The sequence below is a fragment of the Thermobia domestica genome, chromosome 9 (assembly GCF_964235325.1).
Source record: "Thermobia domestica chromosome 9, izTheDome1.hap1.1, whole genome shotgun sequence".
In the NCBI taxonomy this organism is placed as follows: domain Eukaryota; kingdom Metazoa; phylum Arthropoda; class Insecta; order Zygentoma; family Lepismatidae; genus Thermobia; species Thermobia domestica.
In genome coordinates, this window is record NC_137462.1 from 131,900,796 (window position 1) to 131,927,958 (window position 27,163).

At 35.5% G+C, this 27,163-nt stretch overlaps 1 protein-coding gene across 1 annotated transcript; it reads left to right on the forward strand.

Annotated features, from left to right (window-relative positions):
• Positions 1 to 346: 346 nt before the first annotated feature.
• On the forward strand, positions 347 to 18,280 carry LOC145695034 (uncharacterized). Its single transcript, XM_081771863.1, has 3 exons — positions 347 to 496; positions 14,993 to 15,700; positions 18,008 to 18,280. The coding sequence occupies exons 1-2, from the start codon at positions 485 to 487 to the stop codon at positions 15,686 to 15,688; spliced, it is 708 nt and encodes a 235-aa protein (XP_081627989.1). The 5' UTR covers positions 347 to 484; the 3' UTR covers positions 15,689 to 15,700; positions 18,008 to 18,280.
• The last annotated feature ends 8,883 nt before the right edge of the window (positions 18,281 to 27,163 follow it).

The following is a 27,163-nucleotide window of genomic DNA, read 5'->3' on the forward strand; positions in this document are numbered from 1 at the left end:
TCAATGTTACAGTAAGAAATAATAATAATGGTAAAAAAAGAAGTATAACAAATCTACACACGCCAGGCTCGCCACTCCTATATCAAACAGAACCGAACTGGATATGGAAAGTTGAATGCTCCCGAATCTTTTTGGTTTGCAGATGTAATAGAACAGAGGAGGGGAAGAGAGGACGGAAACTAGGTGCACCAATCTTGATGTCTTCCGTACCAAACCCGTCTGAACGGACGAAAGGGAAAGTGCTATGATATCCATGTGTATGAGTTTGTGGATCGGGCAGGGGGCGCTTCACTAAAAAGAAGTTTTCAGGGACGTTCCAAGAGAAGATTTGTGGCAGAGAAAGCTAATACTGCTTGGGCAGTTTGAGAAAATGTGTCGTATATAAGACTTTGAGGCGTGGTAGGAACAGTATTCATTTCTCTGTCTGCCACAAAACAAGTGACCAGTGCTTCTTGTAAAACCTTTAAGTGACTTTAAACCAAAAATGAAGATCTCGGTAAGGGAATAGGCTATACATAGGCTTTTGCCTATATTAGTAGCTTCTAATATTCATGTTATTGTTAGTGCAAGTGTCGTATTTGGTATGTTTGTTAATGAAAAGCAGAACATAAATTATTCTTATAAACTTTTCTTTCTGTGAAAGATATCTTACTGTCAAATGAAAATAAAGATGTATTTTAACAATACATTTTATTGGGAAAGTTCTAATGAATGTAACTGCGATTGAAACGACTCAATACCGGACCGGGTTGTTTTATCTTACTGCAGACAAATCAAAGTGTTGTTTAGCCCTTCCTGCTATTCTAGAGGATAGTTCGCGCTCCTTTAGTGCGTAGGGTTCCGGGTTCCGATTCTCGGAAGAAACTGACGTTTGAGATTCCACCTTAAACTGCAGGTTCACATCTCATATAGTATAGCTACTGAAAAGAGACACTTAACTTCAACCAAAAAACAAATTGCTGTCTTTTAGGATTATTATGTTTACTTGTGGGGTATATCTACCCATTCAGGTTTATTACATAGATGCAAGTATAATATCTATTTCTAAAAAGACTTTGATGCCAGTTTCATCGAACTAAATAACAAAAAAATCTAATATCCATATTAAGAGTCCCACAATTAATAACTTTTATTCTAGCTAAAAGAATCCTTCAAACAAGTAGATTAAATGTTCCTTAGATAGCGCCCACGCTTATGGCCAAATGTTTCATGAAAAGTCATAGATAAAATTTCTGTATATGACTCCCCCTCGCCGCCAAAAATGGCTACAATGTACCATTGAGACAGATGAAAAGTTTACTTATTTATAATGTTTTAAAATTGTTACTAATATAAAGTTTTAAAACTTTCGAATAGAAGTTATAGATAAAAATACATTTGTTATTTAAAAGAAGTTATACCAATATATCTCAACGTATTTTGTTTAAAATAACTTAATTGATTTATTTTAATGAAATACAAATGTAAAAGATAAACACAATTTATATTTCTTTGTTGCATTATTAAATGTTTAGTTTTCTGCAGTACAATCTATCCTTCAAAATTGCACTTTTGAACTTTCATAAAATTTCCTAAAAATTAACTTTAAATTTATAATTCTATATCATAGCCACTAAATCATTATAACTGTTAGGAGAGAGAAAGGTAATATCTTGGCAGGTATAATGGATTGATTTCTTTCTACCGCAGTACCTTACAAAGCGACCCCTTTGAGTGTCTGTAAATTTAACATTAAATAACAAGAGAAATATCAAACCAAGTTAATACTGTCACAGAAATGAATACAAAACGTTATTTAATTATTTTCTTCACGATTATGCACTGTAGCCGAAAAGAGTATTATATAAAGATAAATGATTAGGGAAGTATTAGTTGATAGTAAAAATGTGAGAGAAAACTGGAGAAATCTAAGAAAACCCATGGATATGTTTTATTTTTCTAATCTTTATCTCAGATAGCTTGGTATCAAATCAGACTCATCTTATACCAGAGGTGAGAATTCTATCAATCACCCACTGTGTTCTTTATTGTTGCCAAAAAGGTAACATAAAAAATAATAATAATTTTAAAACATATTACCTGACCGCGAAATTATCGTTGATTAATATAACTAGGAATGTAATACTTTCTATTTTTACCAGGTTTCCAACATGTCTTCGTCTTTTTCCGGTCCGCGATTTTCGAAAAGTTGAAAACAACTGTTATATACTTAACGGATTACGTTGTGATCAGAATAGTTTGTTTTCACTGAGATTACTTTAAAACAAAGAAAATAAAAAGTCAACAGGCAAGTGATTAAAAATGAATAAGTGAATTATTTCAAAGGCCCTACTTACATGATGTGGTGTGATTTTGAGTTTAGCGTCCATTTCAGCAGCGAGGCTATATGAGACGTGGACCTGCTGATTAACGTGGAATTCGAACCATATGAGCTCCTGCCGAGAATCGAATGCGGGTCTCCCACGCCAAAGACATTTACGCTAACCGCTTAGCCACGGGGGAGCTCTCCCTACTATGTATAATGAAGTCATTGTTATACAATAATTATTAGAAATTTACTCATATAAATGCTAGGTTAATTGTTTTTGGATCGAACCAATTCTAAAGAGTTCAAATCAGGAACGTATATAGGAATTTATTTCGGAGGAGGTCTAAATCCAATACAAGGATAAATTTCTTAGTATATTAACAATTGTAAAATCACCTCTAAAATTATACTATATTTACAGAAAAGTCTGGATTTTGTTTGTGACACGACCCCCCTCCCCAGACCCCTCTGTGTACGTCCCTGGTTCAAATCTATTATCTATATCACTAATTTGCCAATAGTTAGCTCCTTGGTTGATTGGTTTGGAGTGCAATAACGTCCCTTCTTAGCGCCAAATCTATGAGACATGGATCTCCGGCGTGAGAACCGAACCATGTTAGATTCTTCGGGGAACTGATCCCGGGATTCCTATGCTAAAGAAGCGTGAGCTAAACCAAACAACCACAAAGAATATATACTATATTTTTTCAACAGTAATATAACATTAGCAACTAAGATATCACCTTAAAATTGACATCTATCGTAAGCTTTCTCCTACATATCTCAAATCAAGAAAAGAAAGAAAGATAACATTCAGTCAAATGTGATCCTATATAGGATAAGATATAATTGTACGTGACACAGGATAATACGTGACTATCAGATTAAGATTATGCAACATACAACATACAACAACATACTGAACAATTCTCTTTCATTTTTATTATACAGTATATTGGTAGTTTATTGAAGTTTTGCCGCAAATTCAGGAAAACGTTGTATACCGATTCATAGGTATTTATATGGTATTTACTCAAGAAATGTTGTTTTTCTGTTTTATAATATACACGTGTATAATGTTAATATATATTATTAAAATTATAAAGAACAAATCTCCACCGTTATTTCTTCTGAATTTTAAATATGTTTCTACCTTTGATGTGGCACTGTGAATTTACTATGAAACCATAGCAGATGTATTCACAAGTTTTCTGCGCCAAAGTCGTGTACGCTTACATGTACTTCTAGCCAGAATGGGAAGTGGGTGACAACGAAACTCATACAGCGTATAGTAGTGTAACGTGGAAGCGCGTTAAGTTAATTTGAACGTTTTATGTTCCGTTGATACAGACATTTTTACATGACACTCTTTACACTATAGCCTATGCTTACTCAAGTATAAAATACTTCATTCTTAGCAATAGGGACAGCATTCAACATGAAATTCTGTAATAGTAAAAAGTAAATGTAATTATCACTTATTCAACTATGTCTTCGAGGCGAAACAGTGTGCGTTCGATTTTCGAAGGGAGCTCATGTTCAGATTCTATTTAAACCTATGGGTTCATGTCTCATAAATTGCTGAAAGTAATATAAATTAGAAGTCTAAACTTATTTTTGATACATTGTATAACTAATTGCACACGTTCACAAAACATAATAACGAAAGAACCAGCATGTTTTTATTATTATTATTATTATTATTACAATGTCAATTTGAACGTAGTGTATCAGATGACGAAGTTTCAGCTCAAAGACCAAACTCGCACTCAGGAAGGCAATATTGGAGTGGGGTCAGATTTCCAGAAATTTTCAAATTTATACTGAATAAACTAGTAAGTCTATGTTAAATCTCCATTATTATAGTTTTCAGATTCTTTATATTAGGTCTCCTTACAAAACGAGTCTTCAGCCCTTCAGACAGTTCAAGTCATCTACAAGACGACGACGAGACAAAAACGAGACACAATTTTAATGATGAGTTATGAGACGAGACAGAGATGAGAAACTTTTGCAACACATTTTCGAGACAAGATAGCTTCAATTTTTCTCTCACAGGCAAACCTAACAGTATTTGGAACTGTTAAACACTGCCGTCTATTTTGATTTAATCCGGTTTTCATGTTGAAGGCGCGAGCCATGCCTAGCAGACCTCTGCCTTATATAGTAGCTATTTTCTTATTCGATAACTCATTTCCAAAAACGGACTATAATTTATAAACCGAGGATGACATTTGCTTTGTTAGAAATTTAAAAGCATGACCTACACAACTGACGAAATCAAGACTACAATTATCAGCTTATTTCTATTAGAATACTATTTTTTAATTATTGATTTCTTGTTAGTAATGAAAGCAAAAGGTTTCGACCTGTCTGTGAGCTAGATTTGAGAATCTATTTTGTTAGGATAGCCAGATTTCAGGTGTAAAAACGGAGCATTGTCATTCAGAAGTGTGGTTTGTGTATCTAGGTATATTTTAAAATTCCTCTCCAGAACATGAAATCTGATCGAGAATCGAAGGCATTTTATCCGCTCAAACAGTAACCAGTTAGCCAGGGGTGCCCACAAGGGGGGGCTATGACGCAAACTGCGTCATTGAAATATTTGGGGGGGTTAAAATCTATATAAATATGTTTGATGAGGGGGGGGGTAAAATTAATCGAAAAGAAGATTTTTTCATGGAAGAACACCTACGGATAGACAATTGGGGGGGTGCGTCATAGACATAAGGGGGGGTGGGCACCACTGAGTTAGCCACAAATGATCTTGTTTCCCTCTGGGTTAGTTTAAATGAGCGCTAACCACCACAGATGGCAGGGCATTTCCCCTCTTTCCAATGTTTTTCGTTGGAAGGGAGTGACAATATGCGCACAGTTCACTCAAATCTTAAAAGTGAATATTCAAACACTGTCCAAAGACAAGCTAAATAAATAATTAGATTGTAGTCTATGCAGTTCTCTTATATCTGCTTTCTTTCATTGTTGATAGTTTCATTATTGGAAACATTTTTCTGAAAAGTGCTCTTAACATTTGAATAAAATGAAATAATTAGAAAGAGTATGGATTGTTGTTCTCTGATTATTATTTGTTCAACTTGTCTTTGCTCAAAGCTTGAATGTTTGGAATTTGATTGAAATATTTTGAATATTACCACTCCTTACAAAATACATTGGATAGAAAGAGAAAGGTGCTGCCATCTGTTGGTCACATGGGAAATTTACACACACTTTATGAATTTCCATACAAGACAAATAATAAATCTCTTGACGATACCATTTGTAACTCATATTCGGAAGGATTCTTGATCGATTGTAAGACTTTTTTATTTATTTTTTTTTAATCTGTTAGTTAGGATTGCGAATATTCAATTAGTTACTTCATAGTTTCCATCCAAAGCTCTCTTCAACGAACTGTGGTTTATTTTGTGTCTAATCAGGACTAAGTCTGATTTACGAAATTTTAGTCAAAAATTATTTTAAATTTAATTCTCGTGGAGGTCAATATTCACTTATTCAACACCTATCTATTATACAGTCATTAATAAGACAGGATAAACTGATATACAGTTTCTTTTGTCAAGAACTTTAAAGTGATTTGTTCGATTTGAGTATATACTATATTGTATCTTGAAGGAAAGCTTGTCCTCTTTAAGTTACATTAGTCTGTACTTAAATAGTTGTCTTCATTTCAGAGTTGTTAACATATGGGAGCTACCGTAGTCGGCTTAAGACATTCTTTAAGAACTAGTATGTGTCCTATCCAAATATCCATATTTCAGAATCCTGTGATACTTCCGCAACAATTTTTATAGAGGTTAGCCAAACTACCTCTATAAAAATTGTTGCGTGAGTACGGTACCTTACGATTCTGATACATGTGTTTTTGGATAGCGCACATGTTAGTTCCTAAATGAAGGCTTGACCCGACTACGGTAGGTCCTATAGTATTGGAGCTATGGACCACTAAACTTATTTTTTCATGTTTTTCGTAGCCTATAACTCCGAAATTAAGAATTTCTGCACCCATGTTGGTCTATACTTTTCGTCTTATCTTGGTGTCAGGAATCACCTCCCAAACGTTGTCAATGTTGTTTTGAAACACCCTGTATATAAATAACATCTTAACTTGTTTTTGTCACTCAAAACACTGAAAGAAATAGCCCCTCGGCCCCGGTCTAAATCCGCCACTGCTTTTGAGAAGCTAGGGTACATGAGATGTGGACCTGCAGTTGATGGTATAATCTGGACTACCATAACATGTTGAAATTTCAAAGCTCTCCCACGGGAAATCGAACCCGGGTCTATGTGCACCGAGGGCACACACAGTAGCTACTAGATCAGCAAGGGAGGCTGTGTGTATGTGCATGTATGTGTTTTATAACAAAATACTTTGGTTTGAGTAATATTTACCTGTACCTTGGGCAGAAAGTACTCATACATGTGCACTATACTTAGTAGAATGTTCATTTCATATTAACAAAAGAAGAATGTTTTTAATATATGTAAGTGATTATTATGGGATAGTTGTTGATATGGACATGTTTTATGGTTACCTAGTCAGTGAGTTTGTGTGCTTGAAAAGTTAAGAAAATGATATTATAAGTTATATCAAATAATAAATCAGTTTAGCACCGTTCATAGACTTTGTCATTCTTGTTAAAAAGGTGAGATTAATGGTATTTAAATATCGAAGCTAATATTTTCATGCCAAAGAAATACTACCACTTCAGATTTTTATCTCAGCAAACGAACCAGGTTTACGACTATCTTTTTGATAAGTCGTTGTAAAAATTTTGGTTTACCTCACCCGGGACTTTGTAAATTCAATTCCCGAAGAAGAGTAAGGTTGAATTTACTTTTATACTACAGTTAATGAATACGAACTTAACCATATTGCGAAGTGGTAAAGTGATCATAAGAAAAATGGACAACGAAACAATGCAGCAGGAATCAAATACTAGTGACAAAGGTGAAACTAGTGTAACACCAGGTTTGACATCGGAGGATCGATTCTTATTAGCTTTACAGCGACAATTAATGCAGATGTCTACCGAGATAAAGCAGACCATAGAACAGAAGTTCAACGAATTTAACAAGACCATGGAACAGAAGTTCAACGAATCTAACCAGACCATGGAACAGAAGTTCAACGAATCTAACAAGACCATGGAACAGAAGATAGAACTGAGGTTTGACGAAGCTAACAAGCAATATGAAGAAAGTTGTCCGAAGAGTACTGATGAGCGAAACATAGATGGTGTGACGACACAGCACGTCATGGATAGGAACTATCACTCAACAAGAACAAGGAATGAGAAAAAGAAGGTAAAATTAAGTGTTAAGATAAGTGAAATTCGAGCTATGAGCAAATTCATTGGTAAGTGTAATGAAAAGGACTTTTTGCTGGCGAATAGAGATGCCACCCTTAGAAATCAACACTTCAATCCTCGATTGCACAAATCTGTTGTAGAGTTTGTTGTAAATGTCTACAACGAATTAAAGGTCGTTAATCCTTTGCAATCGGAATCGAGAATAATAGCATCGATTCGAAATTTGCTTCCATTTAAATTGCAACAGATCTTATTTTCCACACAGTGTATGAGTTTCAGCCATTTATTGATGCTTGTCCAATGCTACGAAACTCAATACCATGCCATGAATCCACAATCAGGAATGGGTAAAAATAAGAATAATTCACATCATTTGGTGCCTGTTCGGAATTTAAATATCCGAAGTGTGAATGATATGAAACCTAACCTAAGCCGAGTATACTCTAGCAATCCAAATGAGCAAAATAAGCAAAGTTATGTAGGGAATCCGCCTAACCTAACTAATCATGGTAATTATGATGTCAGATCACCCAACAGCAGTAGATATAAAAACAATCGAAGTACCGAGAGAAATTCCAGGAATACAGCGAACTATGTGGATAGACGTAATTGGAGATCAAGAGATGGCACTTCATATCAAAATCAAAATCACGATGAAAGACATGTACAACATAATGTAGAACCTAATCATGATTGTGCGGTACAATGCACTTTATTAGATTAATATGCAAGTACGAATGTAACATGATTACCGTCAATGAAATTAGGTTAAACCCATATTAGTTATAGATTCTTGTGAATTTTCATTTTAAAGTTTATGTGTTAATATCAATAATGAAAACGATTCTTCATACTTCGCTGGTTTCCAGCTTTCTCATTTGAGGCATTGTTTACAGTGTCAAGTCCTGACTGAGGATATTACGAGCTTGTGGACGCAAGCCCGGCAGTTCTCAGTGGCGGGCGAGAGGGTGAGAGAGACAGAGGGTTTCACTCGAGTGGAGACTGCACTACTGTACACGTTAGTGTGCATATTTTTGGAAGCTTGCTTCATCATCATCATCTCTTCATCTTTCGTTCAACATACTGATCTTCAATCATTGGTTTTCCATCCACCATCTTCATTGGCCACTATGGCCAGCGGACAACACCAGTCTCTTCCTGTGACAGCTCCTACACCATCAGGCCTCCCTGCGGCTGCTCATAAAGTAGAGAAACGAAAGAGCTATAAGGATGCGTTTGAAACACCAGTCCTTGTGACACCACGACCAGATGAGAATACCAGGATTACGGACAACGGTAACATAGCATCTACATCTACATCTCCACCTCACAAGAAGCACCATGACGATAACATCAGTATTGCTAGTTCCGACGATAGCTCCCGACTCATGATAGTAGACGGCATCCAGCAACTCTCTCACAAACCTCAACCAGACGTTCATAACTTTCTTCTACAAAACTTTGATCCAAAACTCCGCAACACCAAACTGTTACTTCAACAAATTCTTAAATACCGACCACGCACAGAAATTTTACAAATTGTTCAAACACAAAACGGCTACATCATAAAGTCACCTCTGCCGCATTTTGCTACAACAATACGAAACAAGCACAGTTTCGAAATCTTTGGCAAGACAGCAAAACTTACAAAACTCCACGACCAACGTACCAAACTACCGCCGCCACCCAGACGATCTCCTACACTATCTGTGGTCATTCGCGGAGTGGATCCATCATACAGCGATGACGAAATTGAAGAGGAATTACGTCAAGAAGGGTACGTGTTCAAGAAATGTCTTCGCATCCGTAACAACCAAGGAGCTACTTACATGGTGCGGGTCTTGACCGAATCACAAGACACTATTGACGATCTATTGGAACACGGGGCATACATCTACAAGAAACGACACAGAGTTGAACCGTCGAAAACTCCAGCCCCTCTACCAATACGTTGCGACCGTTGCCAGGAGTATACACATCCAACATCAAAATGTACTAATACTTTCAAATGTGGTTACTGTGGTGGTCCCCACCACACCCGAACCTGTCCAAACATGCAACAACCACCTGACTGCCCTACCTGTCACGAACGTCATCCTGCTTATAGTTACAAATGCAAATCGAAACCTGTTCCTCAAGAAGCACAGCCAGAATTAGTTGTTCCTCTCCGCATGCATGATGCACAAAATCAAACTTCTGACACTCATACTACCTCAGATCAACCTATAACAATCAAACAACTCCTAGCTTTCATCACGCTCACGCTTCAAAACATACATCCGTTCGCACGTCCTCTAGTTTTGCAACACGTTCAATTCGCTGCACAATCAGTCTTTCACCTTCAATTTCATGCAACTTACAATGGACCTACGGCCTACTTTCATACTTTTCCATCTCAGCAAGGCCTTTAAATTCCATCCTGTCATGAGCATTATGGGTTTAGTCTTTCTCTTTCTAAATATTCGTTCACTCTTCACTCACAAACTACTTTTCGAACAACTCCTTCTCGAAGAAAAAGCAAATGCTTTCCTACTGAACGAAACTCATCTTACTCCAAAATTGCAATGCAAAATTCCAGGCTACACATTAATCCGCAAAGACAGCACTCTACCAGCACGACGTGCAAATGGTGGCGTTGCTATCGGCTTCTCACCCCATATCCCATATCGCATACATACATGTCCAGCACAGAATCTACCAGAACATCTCATAATCACCCTTTACTACAAATCAGATTACATCACCATAGCAACAATCTATGTAAGACCAGGCCACCCAATCCCTCTGGGATTCTTTCAGTATATTTCAAACTCGTTTCAGCGCTATATCATCTTAGCTGACATCAATATTCATAGTCGTTCTATCAGAGACAAAACGAATTTTGTGAACTTCATCACCACTGCTACAACAGGCACATATCACCAACTACCAAAACCGACACGCCCAGAATCAAATACGACCCCTGACGTAGCTATTACTTCAGCTACCTTAACACAGCGCACAACACTTGAAGTCTTAGACCCATTAGGAAGTGATCATGTACCGATCAAGCTATTCATTCAATGTCGCACTCCTCGACCTCTTGATGCAACCCCACCTCATATGATCTTAAGATATGATAAAGCCGACTGGGAGAAATATCGTTTATATCTTTCAACACACCTAGAAGGACTTGATCCACCTACTACCGAAGACGAACTATATCATCTATTGGATACTATTACACGCCATATCAATCACGCTTCAGCACAATATATACCACAATCACAATATACGCCATATAAGCCTAAACTTCCGCCGCAATATCTTGCCATGGTGCAGCGATCGCGACACTTTTTTCGGGACTACATTCATACAGGAAGTCGAGAGGCTCTTCGCCATCACAGAGCTCTACAACGTACAGTCCAAAACTATGTTAAAGCCTATAAATTACGTCAGTGGGTAAAAACCTGCAACACTCTTGCAGAGACATCCCACCCGTCACGTTACTGGAAACGCCTCAACGCTCTTTCTGGCAAATCAAATAGAACGTCATATTCACTCATTCTTAACGACAAACCTCTTCACTCTGATCTCGATAAAGCAAATGCCTTTGCCACATATCTTCAGGATATCTTCACACCACTTACTCCTGACCGTCCTGTTCATAATCATCCGGTGGATCAATTTGATTTTTCATCTGCTCATCTTCAGCCAAACAGCAACCACCAGCTGAATATTCATAAAACACTAACAGCGGCCATCACTCCTGATGATATTACTTCAGCCATTCGAAGAAAACGTAATACAGCCCCAGGTATAGACGCAATCTCTTATCGCCATATTAAGGAATGTTCATATGCAGTTCTCTACCTTCTCTCACTAATCTATACTTTCATCTTACGTACTGGATTCATACCATCACAATGGAAGACGTCTAAAATTCTGATGTTTCTCAAACCTAATAAACCAGCTGACAGTATTTCTTCATATCGACCTATTCAATTAACGCCTGTGTTCAGTAAAATTCTCGAAAAAATCTTAGTTCAACGACTGCATATCCATCTTACTCATTATAATCTTTTACCACGGACGCAAGCTGGATTTCGCCCAAATTTTAGTATCAACGACCAATTACTCCGTCTTCTCAATCACATCACCAACCAATATAATACATCACGACCATCTTGCCTTACCTTATTTGATTTGGAGAAAGCATTTGATAAAGTATGGCACGCAGGACTTATGTACAAACTTTTGAGCTTCCGGCTTCCTCTTGCTTATATTCGATTCATCTATAACTTTCTGCATTGTCGCTTGGCATACGTATCTATTAACGATACATTCTCTCATCCTATATTCCTTTACTCTGGTGTACCACAAGGATCTTCACTCTCCCCTCTGCTTTATCTTCTTTATGTGGCTGACTTACCACCATTACCTCCGAACGTTCATGTTTTTCAATATGCAGACGATACAGCGTTCCTAGCACTTGGTAAAACTGTTCACCAACTTAATATTTCAATGCAGTCCGCTATAGATTCATTTATTAACTGGTGTGAAAAGTGGCGCCTCAAGATAAACGCTCTCAAGACCCAGACTATAGTTTTCTTGCCGCCCAAAAAACGCACAAAGGTCCACCGAAACCCCAATCTACTTCATCTCACAGTCGAAGATACACGTATTCAACTCAGTAAATCTGTCAAATACCTCGGCCTCACCTTAGACACACATCTCACTTGGAAACCACATTTACAGGACGTGATTACAAAAGCTTCAAACCAGCTCAATTTATTAAAACGTCTCACGGGCACTACCTGGGGTCTCAGTTCTACAACTGTGTTAAATACTTACAAGGTCTTTTTGCGTCCAGTTCTGACGTATGCTAATCTAGCTTGGATCGCTGCACCACCATCCTTCTATAACAAATTAAAGATCTTAGAACGCCATGCACTCCGCATTGCTTATAGGATAAAATTGCCAAGTCCAACATGCGAATTGTACGAAAGAATCCCTTTTCCACATATTCTCTTCCATCTCGAATCTCTCCGTCTCAAATATATCGATAAACACCTGCATGAACGCCACCCGCTTCTCATAGACACCATGAACGCTCACATAGACTTTCCTATTTCAACTCCCATTATACATACGCCGTTATCTCTTCTTTTCACGATTTACCATTACACTCTACCTCCAAACCACAGGTACCTCCACATAGCAGAAGAATTAAAGACCGACGACCCACAGCCTCTCATCTGTCCATCATACGCACTGTAATACCTCTGTCACTAATCTGGGCTTTCCCTTGTCTTTCATCAATGCTTGGAGCAGCCCCCAAGCGAGAAGATTAACCAGCATCAGTCAACTAACATAACCCAGTGTTGTGTTTGTGATTCGCACTTCACCACATCATGCCATCTCATCTTCACCTCATGATTGTGATCTAAAGATCACAATGTTCAACCTACCAATGCTAAAGATCAACAAATAAAATAAAATAAAATAAAATAAAATCCTCTGTATAATAACGATAACACCTTCCTTCATTCCTATACCCCTTTTCTAACCCAGTAAGACAAACATCCCATAGACCAACCACCACAACTCTTATTTCTTCTCATTGTAATGTTACCCAATTCCCCATAGAGGGCGTAACCCTCGAGCGGGTAGCTAGCTCTGGCTAGCAAAAAAAAAAAAAAAAAAAAAAAAAAAAAAAAAAAAAACGATTCTTAAAAATACTTGAAATGCTTAAATAGAGTTTTAAGTAGACTGGAAAATTGATTTTCAAATGATTTTTATTCTTTCTTGTTAATGTGAAGAATCATAATTCGATTCATAAATGATTAAAAGCAAAGATTATTTATATTAGATTGATTTGTGTTGAAAACTTAATTGTCATAGATTATGTTAAGTAGAAGATCTATTCTATAAAACTAATTATTCAACGACTACCTTGAATGAAATTCTTCTTTATTATAATATCTTAGTGCTACGATGTATATCTTTAAATGTAACATCTAACTTATTTATTATATAATGCGCTCTGACTATTTATAACCCACGTTTGTCCTTTACGATTTTTGAAATCGCATCCTTCGACGACTAATTAAATAAGCGACGATATTTTTAATAAGAAAATGTAATAATAATATAATGGATAATAATGAAATAAATATAATTAATGTAATTAAAGATAAATATTGATGAAATGAAAGATTTGTTATGAATGTATTTATATATATGTATATGTGAAATGTAATGAATAGATACACAAGGTGCGATCAAGATATGATGGACATATGTAATGTAAGAACACTAATGTAAACGGACCAGTGGTTCTTGAAGATAAAAGCCAAGCCAACTCATGACTTTTATATTCAGTCCCTTTGTCGAGCGACATTTTTATATAACAAAATACTTTGGTTTGAGTAATATTTACCTGTACCTTGGGCAGAAAGTACTCATACATGTGCACTATACTTAGTAGAATGTTCATTTCATATTAACAAAAGAAGAATGTTTTTAATATATGTAAGTGATTATTATGGGATAGTTGTTGATATGGACATGTTTTATGGTTACCTAGTCAGTGAGTTTGTGTGCTTGAAAAGTTAAGAAAATGATATTATAAGTTATATCAAATAATAAATCAGTTTAGCACCGTTCATAGACTTTGTCATTCTTGTTAAAAAGGTGAGATTAATGGTATTTAAATATCGAAGCTAATATTTTCATGCCAAAGAAATACTACCACTTCAGATTTTTATCTCAGCAAACGAACCAGGTTTACGACTATCTTTTTGATAAGTCGTTGTAGTTTGACTCTACGAAACGTAAATAGTTTTTGTTCCGTTGTGTCGTAGTAACGATGTACCTTCCTTACATATCTTGGAAACATTTTTTTTTTTTTAAGTAATAACAGGCGTGCCAGCATTTCACATTTCAACAAAAACAATAACATGTAAATTTCGCAGAACTATTTGCTGAGATAGTAACTTGACATCAAGAATATCCATGACTGGATTTTTTAATACTGATAAGAAATTTAACATCGGTTATCAGTATTATTACGATACAATATATGGGCATTTTGTATAACGTAGAAATCGAATTAGATGTGTACTCATCGAAGTGTTATTGAGCCTTGAAATGAATTGCAGACAGTCGATATAGACGCCGATACATAAGAGATTGTTAAAAGGCCTTTAGACATTTATTAAAGCTTCTAAGCAAGGAGCAGGGAGATGAAAGATTTTTTCATTATTATTGTGAATATTTCAGTATATTTTAAAATGTATTTATTATATATATTAACCTTGCTATTAAATCTACTAGCAAATTTATGCTTATTGATTTTTTTTAAAACTTCTAGGTATTTATAGTACTGTTAGCCTTCGTTCTCTGCATAAATGCCGAAGAACCTTCTAAACAACCTGCAACAAAGAAGGACAAGCGTGGAGCGCTTGGTCTTGGAGGATATGGCTTAGGAGGATATGGCATTGGAGGATATGGATTAGGAGGATATGGTTTAGGAGGTTATGGATTAGGAGGTTATGGCTTAGGAGGATATGGTGGTCTTGCTCTAGGTGGATACGGAGTAGCCGCCGCAGCTCCAATTACGTCTGTGACATCAGTAAATCAAGCTGTACCTGTCCCAGTGCCACAGCCCGTTGCTGTTCCTGTCAACAGACCCGTAGCTGTTCCAGTTCCACAACCTGTACCAGTCTCTGTCCCAAGACCTGTTCCAGTTGCTGTTCCTCATGCTGTTCCTTATACAGTTCCAAGACCATACCCAGTTGCTGTCCCAAGACCAGTAGGTGTTCCTGTTCCCCAACCTGTAGCCGTACCAGTTCCTCAGCCCGTTGGTATTCCTGTTCCTCAACCAGTGCCAGTTTCACAACCAGTAGCTGTTCCAGTCAAAACTCCAGTGGCAGTGCCTGTCCCACAACCTGTTCCAGTAGCAACTAAGCCTGTTTATGCTGCTCCAGTATCGCTTGCAGCTCCAGCTTTATCACTTGGATCCATCGGCTATGGATACGGATACGCTGGTTTGGGATACAAAGGCTAAATTCAACTTAAGGTAAAGTAGAAACAGATATTAGTTTTTAAAGATATCTTTAACATACACTAGAGACTTATTCTCCATAACTATGAAGTTTTATTATACATTAGCAAAAAGCTTCTCAAATCTTAGATTATTTTAGTGCTTAACTCTTAGACTTAAAACATGAATGTTAGACATCAGGAGATTGCTATAGATAACTGGATGAGTATTTTTGATTCGATCAAGTGCTGACCTCTGTTCATCCTGATTTCTTCACAAATCCTTTTTTCAATCTTTATATTCCAAAATTCATAAATCAAGAACTATAGATAATATGAAAAAGCTTGTGTAAACATTTAAATTTATGTAATACGGATTGAGCATGAAAATAAACAGAGACATTATTATACAAGAAGTATTAAAATTTTACGGAAATTTATCATTGAGTTATGGAGGACTGGTATTCTTTTATTTTGCTTTTATTTTTAGTACTGCATCATAAGCATCAAATCTAAATTTAGTTCATATTATCTAGAAATTAGTTGATTAATTTAATTTAAACCAGGTAATTTGTGTAAATGAATAGAGTAATAATGCTGATAACTAATGAATTATATTCTTTAACCCTGAAGAAATAAAATAATAGAAATAACAAAGTTTATCATAAAGTATTTTTTGTCAAAACAAGTATTTTTTTAACAGTTATCATATTACATATTTGTTATATTCGGTGTCCCACTAAGGTCACCTTTATCACCATTAATTTTCCCTCTCTTTGTTCTTTCACACTTTTTTCTTTATAAACAACTACGTAGCATTACATAGTTTGCATTAATGTATTTCTGAATGTTCATGATAAGATTTTACCGCTGTTGACAATTTCATACATCAGATCAATCTCTCATAGACTAAAGAACACAAATCTTTCATCACCCGATGCTATAAATGAAATTTTACTATCACCGTAACTGAAACTTAAGTCATAGTTTACATACCTCCACGTGAACTTTCAAACATATCACAGTGAACTTTCAATAATCCGACTTGTAAGGTTCTTTTTTTAGTTTCCACCTCATTGATGGAGAATGAGAAAATTTTGTCTAAAAGGTGAATTTTGATATTTTATGTGAAGTTACAATATCAGCCCTGATATAAGGACATAAAATATATAAGAACACTAAAATATATTGAACATTTTTATTTTATAATCATAAAATATATTTCCCCATTTTGTAGCAAACATCCCAACAGCGACCTATAATTCAGTATGGCGTTGAAGCCTTTAAGAGGCAATCGGGAAGAATTTTCCAGTACTTCAATGTTGCAATATCCCTGCCAACATTGCATGCCATTAATACGATTAGTACTATAGCGTACTCGAAATTGTAAATATTCTAAGTGGATTCAGTGTTACTAAAGAAAATTGAATTTCTGGAAAATTCTTTGCGAGTTGTACGAACTTCGAGATACTGAAGTACGAGTTGTTTACTGATTCTTGCACTTAAGAGTTAGAGATCCTTGTTTCAGGTCTCACCGAAACAGTCACACGTTAGCTATTGTAGTCTTCCACTATCATTTCGCCTAAGTCTTTTAAAAATGAAATATTGTTAGTTGTATTAATGTTATTAGAAGCAACTATTTGCTCAATCCAAAATAATGTTTCTTAACTCAGTACCTGCATACGGCTTCCCTGTCTGGAGATTTGGGAAGATTTTTTATTGTGATAAAGTTGCATTCTTGAACGAGACAAATACCATGCGTCATTTTCTGTATTCTACAAGACATTTACACATAATATACTCTCATATTTTTACCATTCTAAATCAACATCTCGAGGCACTCAAAACGTATTTCATTACAACATTCTACATACGTCAGTAATTTCTACGTTTGAAACCACACTGTTTTATTGTCGTCGCCTCTATGCTACTATATACCCTTTACATACTATTTTCACATTTCATTGAGGTACCATATACTGACCACCTTAATCTTAATCTGAAACTATGATATATGTGTTCACATAATTACATCATATATTTTTTACCGCAACCAATACTATTCTCGCCTATTAATAAGTTCATAACAATTCTTAAGCAAAAAATAATTATGAATAAATTTATTAACATCATATCATGTCCTGCAGCTTGATAGTAATTTATGCCATCATTTCCATCATTATTAGTATTTTATTACAATTCTTTACAATAATCACACAAATAAGATAAGTACAAAAATAAGTTTATTTGTGTTTTGTACATGTTTAACCATTAGTGTAAGTCTACTTAATAAGTTAATTATAATTATGATGTTTATGGTATAATTAAATTGTTCTTATTGCAGGTGAACTGTTGGTGAAAATGACAAAAAATAATTCATCATAGATGTTCATCTCACTCATCATTGTTGTCATTAATTCATAGTCCTCCATCCATTAACGTGTCAATCGATTGACAAACAAACGTCATAGTACCTATGATTATTATTATGTGTCGATATTTTTTATACCAACTCGCGTCAACGAGTACGTGATCGTAGTCAGTATTACATTGACTAATGTTGGTTTACGTTATGTAAAATATTTTGTATATTTTAATAAATAATTATGTATATTTATGTTGTCTGGACAAATTATTTAACAAATCTAACCTTTTTTCATGCTGTGTCGAAATCAGTGGTATATACAGAATATCATCAGGAGTGGGTTTAAGCTTCCAAATTCTATCGCTTCAAAATATACCTGATACTCATTTATAGTCTTTTTTTTTTTTTAGGACTTCCGAGGGTTTTCGAGTCTCACTCCCTAAAATGGTTCAATTTCGTAAAAAAATAACTCGTAAATAAAAGGGCCTTATTGAATAATATTAAATGGGACCCAAGCGATCTTAAGTTATCGATACATGTACCATATACCTAAAATATGAGCAAAGTCACCTTGTAAATTTAGAACGACTGAAGGGAGTGACACCATCTTTTGCCTATTTTCACCCACTTTTAAGTCAGATCATATCTGAAAATTCTGTTGGTACCATGTCTGGAAATTATGCCATATAAGGAAACCTTTGTGCGCACTTTCTGCATTACTGAAATATTCATTTTTAGATGCGGTACATTTGATTTTGTTTACACTGATATGAACCTCCACTCTACGGTTTCTCATGTTTGACACAACGGGGAGCTTTAGCTATGAAACTAATCAGTTTTCCCCATAGGTATTATGAACTTACTTTATTATCTTGGTTTCAGGAACCACTTCTCAAACGTCGATATTGTTTTGAAACACTTCATATGCTTTCAAAGAATGAAAACATATAGTGAAAAAATGGGTTGCTCAACCTGAAGCAAACATGTTTTGTTACAACTAATGATATGAATATTATACAAGAATTTAAGATTAGTTTATCTGTATAAAACAAGTTTAAGTTAACGGGTGATTGAGAAACAATAATAAAATTCCGATTTTAAAATTTACAAATGTGAATATTAAATCCAGCAATATTACTGTACAAGAAATCACGTAGAAGTTGTTGCTACTTTCACAGAGCATATTTACTTTTATAGTGTCAATGTTTGCGTGTACTTGAATTACATACACAGATGTTAGTATTCTACAAGCAATCATTTAATATGAATATACTGGGGCCAGGCACGTAGCCAAGAAGGGTCCGGGTCCCCCCCTTCGAGACCAGAAATGAAAAAATTAAGGAAGGATTGAACAAATGACATGAGAAAAAGAAGGATCAGCGTTAAAAATAAACTACAGGAAGCTTTTGGTTACTCTTTCTTATGAGGAGATTTGTATTATATTACTTGCAAATACATGGTGGCGAGGTGAGCGAGATATCCTGGAAGAGTCAGGGAATTTGAAATTTCTAGAAAAGTTACGGAATTCTCATAATTTCTGCTACTAGTCAAGGAGATTTCAAGCTTCCGAAAGCATAGTGCCGTTGTAAGCATAGCATGGACATTTTTATCATAATTTTTCATCATCGCATCCTTGGAGTATCAAACATGTTATTTCAAAAACAATTTTCTACTGCTCGTTTAACCTGTCATTTGGAACAGACAGTAGTTGACGGAATAATAAAAACAAAAAATTATGTGGAAAGGAAGTTCTATTAACATTTGATTCAACAGAGAAAAGAACACAACATTTTACGAGACATTATTGAGTATGTACTTTCTATTATAGTGAATATGTACCTTTTATAATAGTTGAGGTCATAATGAAAGGAAAATTGTTATATTTGAATAAACAGAGAAAGGACGTAAACATTATATAATCTCTTTCAATACGTTTTTCTATTATTTTAATCGAAATTTCTTCATAGTTTGTTATTAAAATACCAACATATCCTCATTTTATTGTCCTAACAAACCAATATATGTTGATAGTAAAGTAGTTTAAATTGATCGAGCTCCTTGGCCTTCAGAATTTCATGTCCCCCCCCCCCCTACGAAATCCTGGCTAAACGAACCAATATGTGTTCCAGTAAAATAGTTTAGAATGATCAAGGCCCTGGTGTGATGACCAGGACTCATGTCACGGACCCCCCCCCCCCTTCACGAAATCCTGGCTACATGCCTGCTGGGGCTAATTTTTTTTTTCTGGGAAGATAATTAAGTTTTTCTAATCATTTCCAATTTCGTTTTTCCTAAGTTTAACGTTCCGTTTTTAGCAGCGAAGCTATGGAAGACGTGGACTTAACGTGACAGTTTAACGTGAGATTCATAACATGAGCTCCTTCCTGGAATCGAACATTCAGAAAAGGAGAGGGATACGAACTATATGAGGATATATAACTTTTTTGTTATTCCTTAATACACTGGAATGATTCAATGTACTATAGAGTAGTTATTATTTTTTTCTTGCGCAGCTTAATTAATTTTCACATCAATTGTTCGTGTTATAAATCAAAATCATTTGTGTTTGTATTATGAAAATAAAATTTAATCAATCAAAATATAGATAAAAATATATCATATTTCAATACAATATTCCACATATATATTAAAGATGATAGTGAATAATGAATTTCTAAATAGTGTAAACAATTCACAACAGTGAGTGTGATAATATTTCACTTCTAGTGGCTACCAAGACTATATGCTTAACTATTTAATTTTCAATTTTTTCTTTTGTTTTTTACTTGTTATTTGCTTTAAGAATAATTTATCAGCTTTATTAATATGGGTTTCAACTGTATGCTGAAAACTGCATTCCTTCTCCCCCCCCCCCAAAAAAAATACTACTATCCATTTCATAAAGATAGGCCCCTGACTTCGCGGTGCTGCCGTGACGTCCAGTCAAAACTTATATTTCATTGTCGTACCTCGTTGGAATTGCTGGAATGTTGTATTTTCAATACTTAAGACATAAAAAATTTCTTTGTACTATGTAGTGAGAAAAAAATAAAAATTAATGAAAAAGTGCGTATTTTTTGTACTTTTTTGATAGATCAATGTTTATAGAGCTATATCTCAGAAAAGAGATCACGTGAAATAATTTCCTGCGTACAATATGTAGATGCATCCATTAACTGTAAGTTGTAAAAAGTTCAATTTTCATCACTTGATATTTTTTGTGTAATTAAAACAAATGTACGACGCTCTGATCTCCTTTACCATGGTAGGTAGAGAAACGTACAATACACTGTTCGAAAATTTGTAAGTCTAGTGTTCCAAATATTTGGAACTATTAACAAAAAAGGGTTTAGTTGGTAGAGTATTTATTTATTTTTTTTAAAAAAATGTTTACTTCAACATATTCTCTGCGTTAAGTGGTGAGCCATGTTGCAGCCCAATCTTTAAATTCCCTGCGCTTATATGAAGAAACAGCATACAGTAAATGGAAGTGCGGCAACGCTGTTCAGGAAGCTTGTAGCGCGAAGCCTACTTCATAAGAATGTAATAGGAAAAAGTATTTATTATAACCTTTCACAACATCATAAAAATATTAATGCATGTACACTCATGTCCAAAATTATTGTCGCATGTCTATAAATATGTTATTGTAGGAATATAATTTGATAACGAATTCGCCTGGTATTTCTTATAATGTTAGTATGTGTATGATCGGCAAAGACATGTAGGCTATGTGGAAAATTTCATGTCAAAAGAGCAGTAAATAAGAACAATAAAACGAAACTAAAATTTTCTTATCCATTTAGCAACATTTTGTTTTATTCATGCTAATTTTCGTATTCTTTTCCTATGAAATTTACCACAAATATACATTTCCCGACTCTACATATAGTATCAGTATTAAAAGTACCCTGCAAAATCATTATCAAATTATATTCTTACAAGAAGACAGTTATAGATATGCGACAATAATTTTGGACATGAGTGTACACATCTCAATGTAATCGAAATAAAACGTTGAAGTTACACATCCAAAAACTCATCTCTTAATCTATTTACTTCATTCACTTTCGTCATGGCTTTGTTGACTCATCGCTGCTCCTGCTATCTTCCCTAATATTTATAAACAATGGCTCCATTTCTACCTCAAGATCTATCAGTATACACACTCTCCAGCTTACGAACATGTTAAAGGTTAAAAAGAAATGTACTGTAGCCTTGGCAATCATGTGTTCACCCAAGTTCTGCGATCAATTCCCCTGCCGAATGTAACACAGAATGAGTCCTTTGTTTTCTTTCAACGAAAGTAAACAATGCAATGAGTAGGTGACGAGGGCTGTATTTGCGTCTAATCACGTCGCACTGATTAAGTCTTCAATACTTCCCTTCGGTTCGTAGGCGTCAAAAACTTACACACGCACTCACACCATATGGGTTCATTGCAATGAGACGGACGAATGGGCATTTACATTTTCGTGAGTATATCTTGTGCTTTTTTATTTAAAAAATTGGATATTCTTTCACGAGCGGCGGTATTACAAAAAGAAGAGGCAAAATGTTTAGCGATAATGAAATTGCAGAACTGATGAATGACTCCGACTCAAACGGTTATGAGTTAGTAATTAATAGTAGGGACATTGATTATTCTATGCTCAGTGGCGTATCCGGGAGTGAACAAGATAGTAACTCTGTTTCAAGTAAACCTGAGGCTGCGCCGAAAAAAAAAAAACAACTCGTCATTCCTATTCAAAGGCAGATTCTAATGTAGCTTGGAGCTCTTAGATCTGAAAACAGATTTTCTGTGAAGTGTAAACTCAATATTACATATCAACTAAGGTTGTATCATATAGTAAACTTTGTGCGTGTTTTTGTTTCTGTGCAAGTGTATTTTGTACTGTGTGCAATAAGTGAAGAACTGACAAAAAGCAACAAATTTTCGAGGACTATCACATCCAATTGATACATTTACTGTATATCCTGTTAATTTCTAAGAAATTGGTTTAAAATCTTTGGAGACATTACATTTTAAAAATATCTCTAAAAAGTGCGTGACAAGTTTAAATACCCGTCCGGCTGAGAGTGAATACGCGTCAGGAAAATGTGGCAACGTAGCACTCCGTATAAACTGCGATAGCGAAGGGCGCAAAGCAGAGAAAATCATAATGTCATATTTGTGATTGTTTATCTTTTAAAACAAGTCAAAATAGTTTGGTTGAAAAAGCTACTTTAAGATCTTTCTAAAAGTTTTTTTCAGATTGTTAATACATCGCAGCAATTCAGAGATAATGATGTCTCACTTTTTACTGAATAACAAGAAAATTACTACGTGTTGAGTAATGAAATTTTCAGAACTTGCAGGTAATATATGCATCTACATATAGTGCACAGGAAATTATTTCATGTTATTTCCTTTCTGAGATATAGTCCTATAAACATTGATTTACCAAAAAAGTACGAAAAAATACGCACTTTTTCATTAATTTCTATTTTTTTCTCACTATACAGTACAAAGAAAATTTGTATGTCTTAAGTATTGAAAAGACAACATTCCAACAATTCCAACGAGGTACGACAATGCAGTATAAGTTTTGACTGGACGTCACAGCAGCACCGCGAAGTCAGGGGCCTATCTTTATGAAATGGATAGTAATATTAATTCCACAATTCGAGGACAATGGGATGTAAAGAACGGGTATCTGCTTTAGCTTGTGACTGTGCATGTGCACCACTGAATCTGAATCTTCGATAGTACAGTGATGGACAATTTATAATGTCCCCCGAACCAAGACAAAATAAAAACTATACTTGAGAACCACGGGTCGACTGGATATATGAAAAGGGCGATAATATAGATTCAGGAAGAGCGCCATACCATTGATCTGACAGGAGATGGAGGGTTCGTGTATTGAAAACAACTTTTCTTGAGATAATTCGATTTATGAATTCATCTGCCACATATACTAACACCAACAAACAGAAACCCAACTTAAGACATAATACTAACTTCGAATGATATGAAGGTGCTGATTTAATTTATGTTTGTTTACAGTAGACGTCGTGGCAATCCGGGAATGTAGCTGCAGTTTAAGGTTAGCCAACCGTAAACCCGTCTTTAAAGTTATTACCAACAAACATTTACAAAAATTGAGAATTATTTCATGCATTATAGAAAAATAATGCAAATATTTCAGGGAAGTTTATGCATCTATTTCCGTTATGAAATTAGATGTGTTTTTTGCATGTTAGTATTCTTCCTTCCTGTTTCTTGTGCCTATACCAGTGGTTCTCAACAAGTTTGTCGCGACACATTGGTGGTGTCACGCAGTCTCATAAAGTGTGTCGCAGAATTTTAAAATTTAAAAATCAGTTCACATTAATTAATTAATTTAAATCAATTTTGAGATAGACTGTACCATTCAGTTCCTCTAAGGACAGCAACAATGTTTAGTATTATATAGAGTCTCTACTTCAAAGAAATTTATAGTCTTACACTACTATATTTTTTTTATTATTATTAATAAGAAATCAAGTAAATGTGTCACACTCTCATGGGTCCCAGATAAGTGTGTCGTCAGTCAGAAAAGTTTGAGAACCACTGGTCTAGACCAATTTAGGACTCGAACTACGAATAACTCTGTGAAATAAGTATTTCTCTAAAAATCAGCTCGGTACCAACGGCCTTACCTTGCAGAATAGGGTTGGTACTAATCAAAATGCTAAACACAATACCTTTACAGTTAATTGTGAATTTTCGATTCAGGTATATTATGAAGGCTAGCTACACTCTTCCTGTTCGCATGGAGTTCAAAGAAAGATCAATTTATGCTCATTATTTTGCAAATAACTTAGACCTAAAGCTTATGAAGTTCGAAAGTTAATCAAAGAATGCATATTTTTAAGAACAAGACTTCTTGTCCTCCTTGCGAATCCTGAAAGAGAAAAAATAGTTTATTGATAAACGACCTCGTGAGCAAAGGTATCCCTTAATAACTAACAAGGGTTCTATACTTCGTTATCAAGATAATTTCGATGTCTTAGTTTTCTTCCTTCATTTAGAGCTCACTCGCAGAAATCCAGGAGATAATAGATACTTTAGTTCACCCGGTAGCACATAGTCTATAGATCGTAAAGAGTATAAATATGGTATTATAAACGAGTATAGGGCTAAATATTATTGGTGGAAATTACTACTCAACTATACCTACTACCTAATGACTACAATTAAAATTTTATTTTATTCAAATGAATTTTCTAGGTAGGCCTAGGAAGAAAACAAATATATTTCTTCTACCCATTTAGAATTCTAATATTAAATAAAATTAAATTAACAAACTTATAAAGAAGGCGTAACCACTTCAGGGAGCAAGCTTTGACTTGTCCATACTACAACTACTACTACCACTGTCAGCACTAATAATAATAATAATAATGGTAGTGGGGACGCATTTAAGAAAGCCCAGGAGAAAATCTGGTCCGAAGTTGGCGTACAACAAGAAGATGTTGGCAGAAAGTATTTTCCAACATGGCGTAGTGAGCATTTAAGAACTACAAGTCTTTTGCAGGGTTCAAAAAAATATACAATCGGATCTTAGTAGGACATGCAACCACCCCGAACATCCACACAGGTCTCATAAAGGTCCACCATCATGTTACTACGTTTGGTAAAGATCATTTATGTTTGCTCGATAATATAGATATACTAATACAAGAAATAACCTTTCACTAAATCCAAACTCCAAGTTTGATAATCCTTGAAACCAATCATCTTCAGAGCATAACACAGAACATAATAGAGAGCATAATGCACTTAATATGCTTACTAAGCTCCTGGAGATATATCACTATCTCAAATTTGGTCAAAATAAGATGAGCTTCTTCCATCGTATACGATGCATAGGCTATTGTGCTATCCATCAAATGAAATGATAAAACGAAAGCGCAATTGATGAAACTGAATCCATCTTGATAGAACATACATGACGATAGACTTTCATGAGCCTATTACGCATATGAAACATTATGGTATGGACACGTTTGGGTTTCGAGCTATGGCCATCAAAGTTTGGGTTAGACAGTGAAATAAAAAGAAATTTCAAGTGATCAATGAAAGTCAAACCTGGCTTGGTGATTATAGATCTTGGTGATAAACCGAGTGAAAAATTTCAGTGTTGACATACATTCAATAAGTCAGTTGGGGGAGGGGGGTCACAGTGGCTCAGTGGTAGAATCCTTACCTCTAATGCGTGGGTTCCCTGGTTCAGTCTCCAAGTGGTTAACAACATTGTGTCAATTAGTTTTCTCAAAGTACTCCCGTTTCCTCCCACTTTCTTATTCAATCACTTCTTCATTCATCGTACACTTGGTTTAATCATCGTCTCCCTTAGCTTAAAGGGCATAATCGTAGCACGTTAAACTGAAATTTTAAACTGAATACGTGAGGAGCTATCCCATCAAGATCCTGCCGCCTACAGTCGGACAATTTGTCCATGCCTACCAGATGCCGCGGTCGGATTGTCCGCGTGATTTTCGACCGCGACGAATAGTTGTCTTGCCGAGCAGTCGGCAAACAGCCGAGAACGAGCATCCGCCGTAGAAAAAAGGCCGGTATAAGGGAGTAGGCAGAGGGTCGGAAAGAACCCTTTCCGACTGTTTTGCCGACTCTGACGCAACAGTTGGCAAAGAGTCGGCAAAGAGCATTTTATTTTACGATTTTCGACCGCTCTCGGCAAAAGGTCGGCAACTTTGAACAAGTAGATCGTCGTGCCGCCGTCGATGGCAGCGATCCCTCTTTCCGACCGCGACCTCCTGATGGGGTAACATTGCCGTAGATGTCGAAAGTCCAGATATCTAATTTCTGATCCTAATCGGAATCAGTTAGATCTGTTGGAACTTAAACAAGATATTTGGATATCCAAACGATTGAAAGGCATGCTGTATTTAAGTCAACTTCTAATTATTTCTCGTGAAAAAGCAGAAGAAGACGAAGAAGAAGAAGAAGAAGAAGAAGAAGAAGAAGAAAAGACCTTTAGACTTTTAAACCCAGGAAAAATGCTGATTGTTAGGTGGAAGAAAGTTATCCAAGAGCAAGGGCGCCGATTTCTCTGTAAATTTGGGGGCAGGGCATTCAGATGCAGA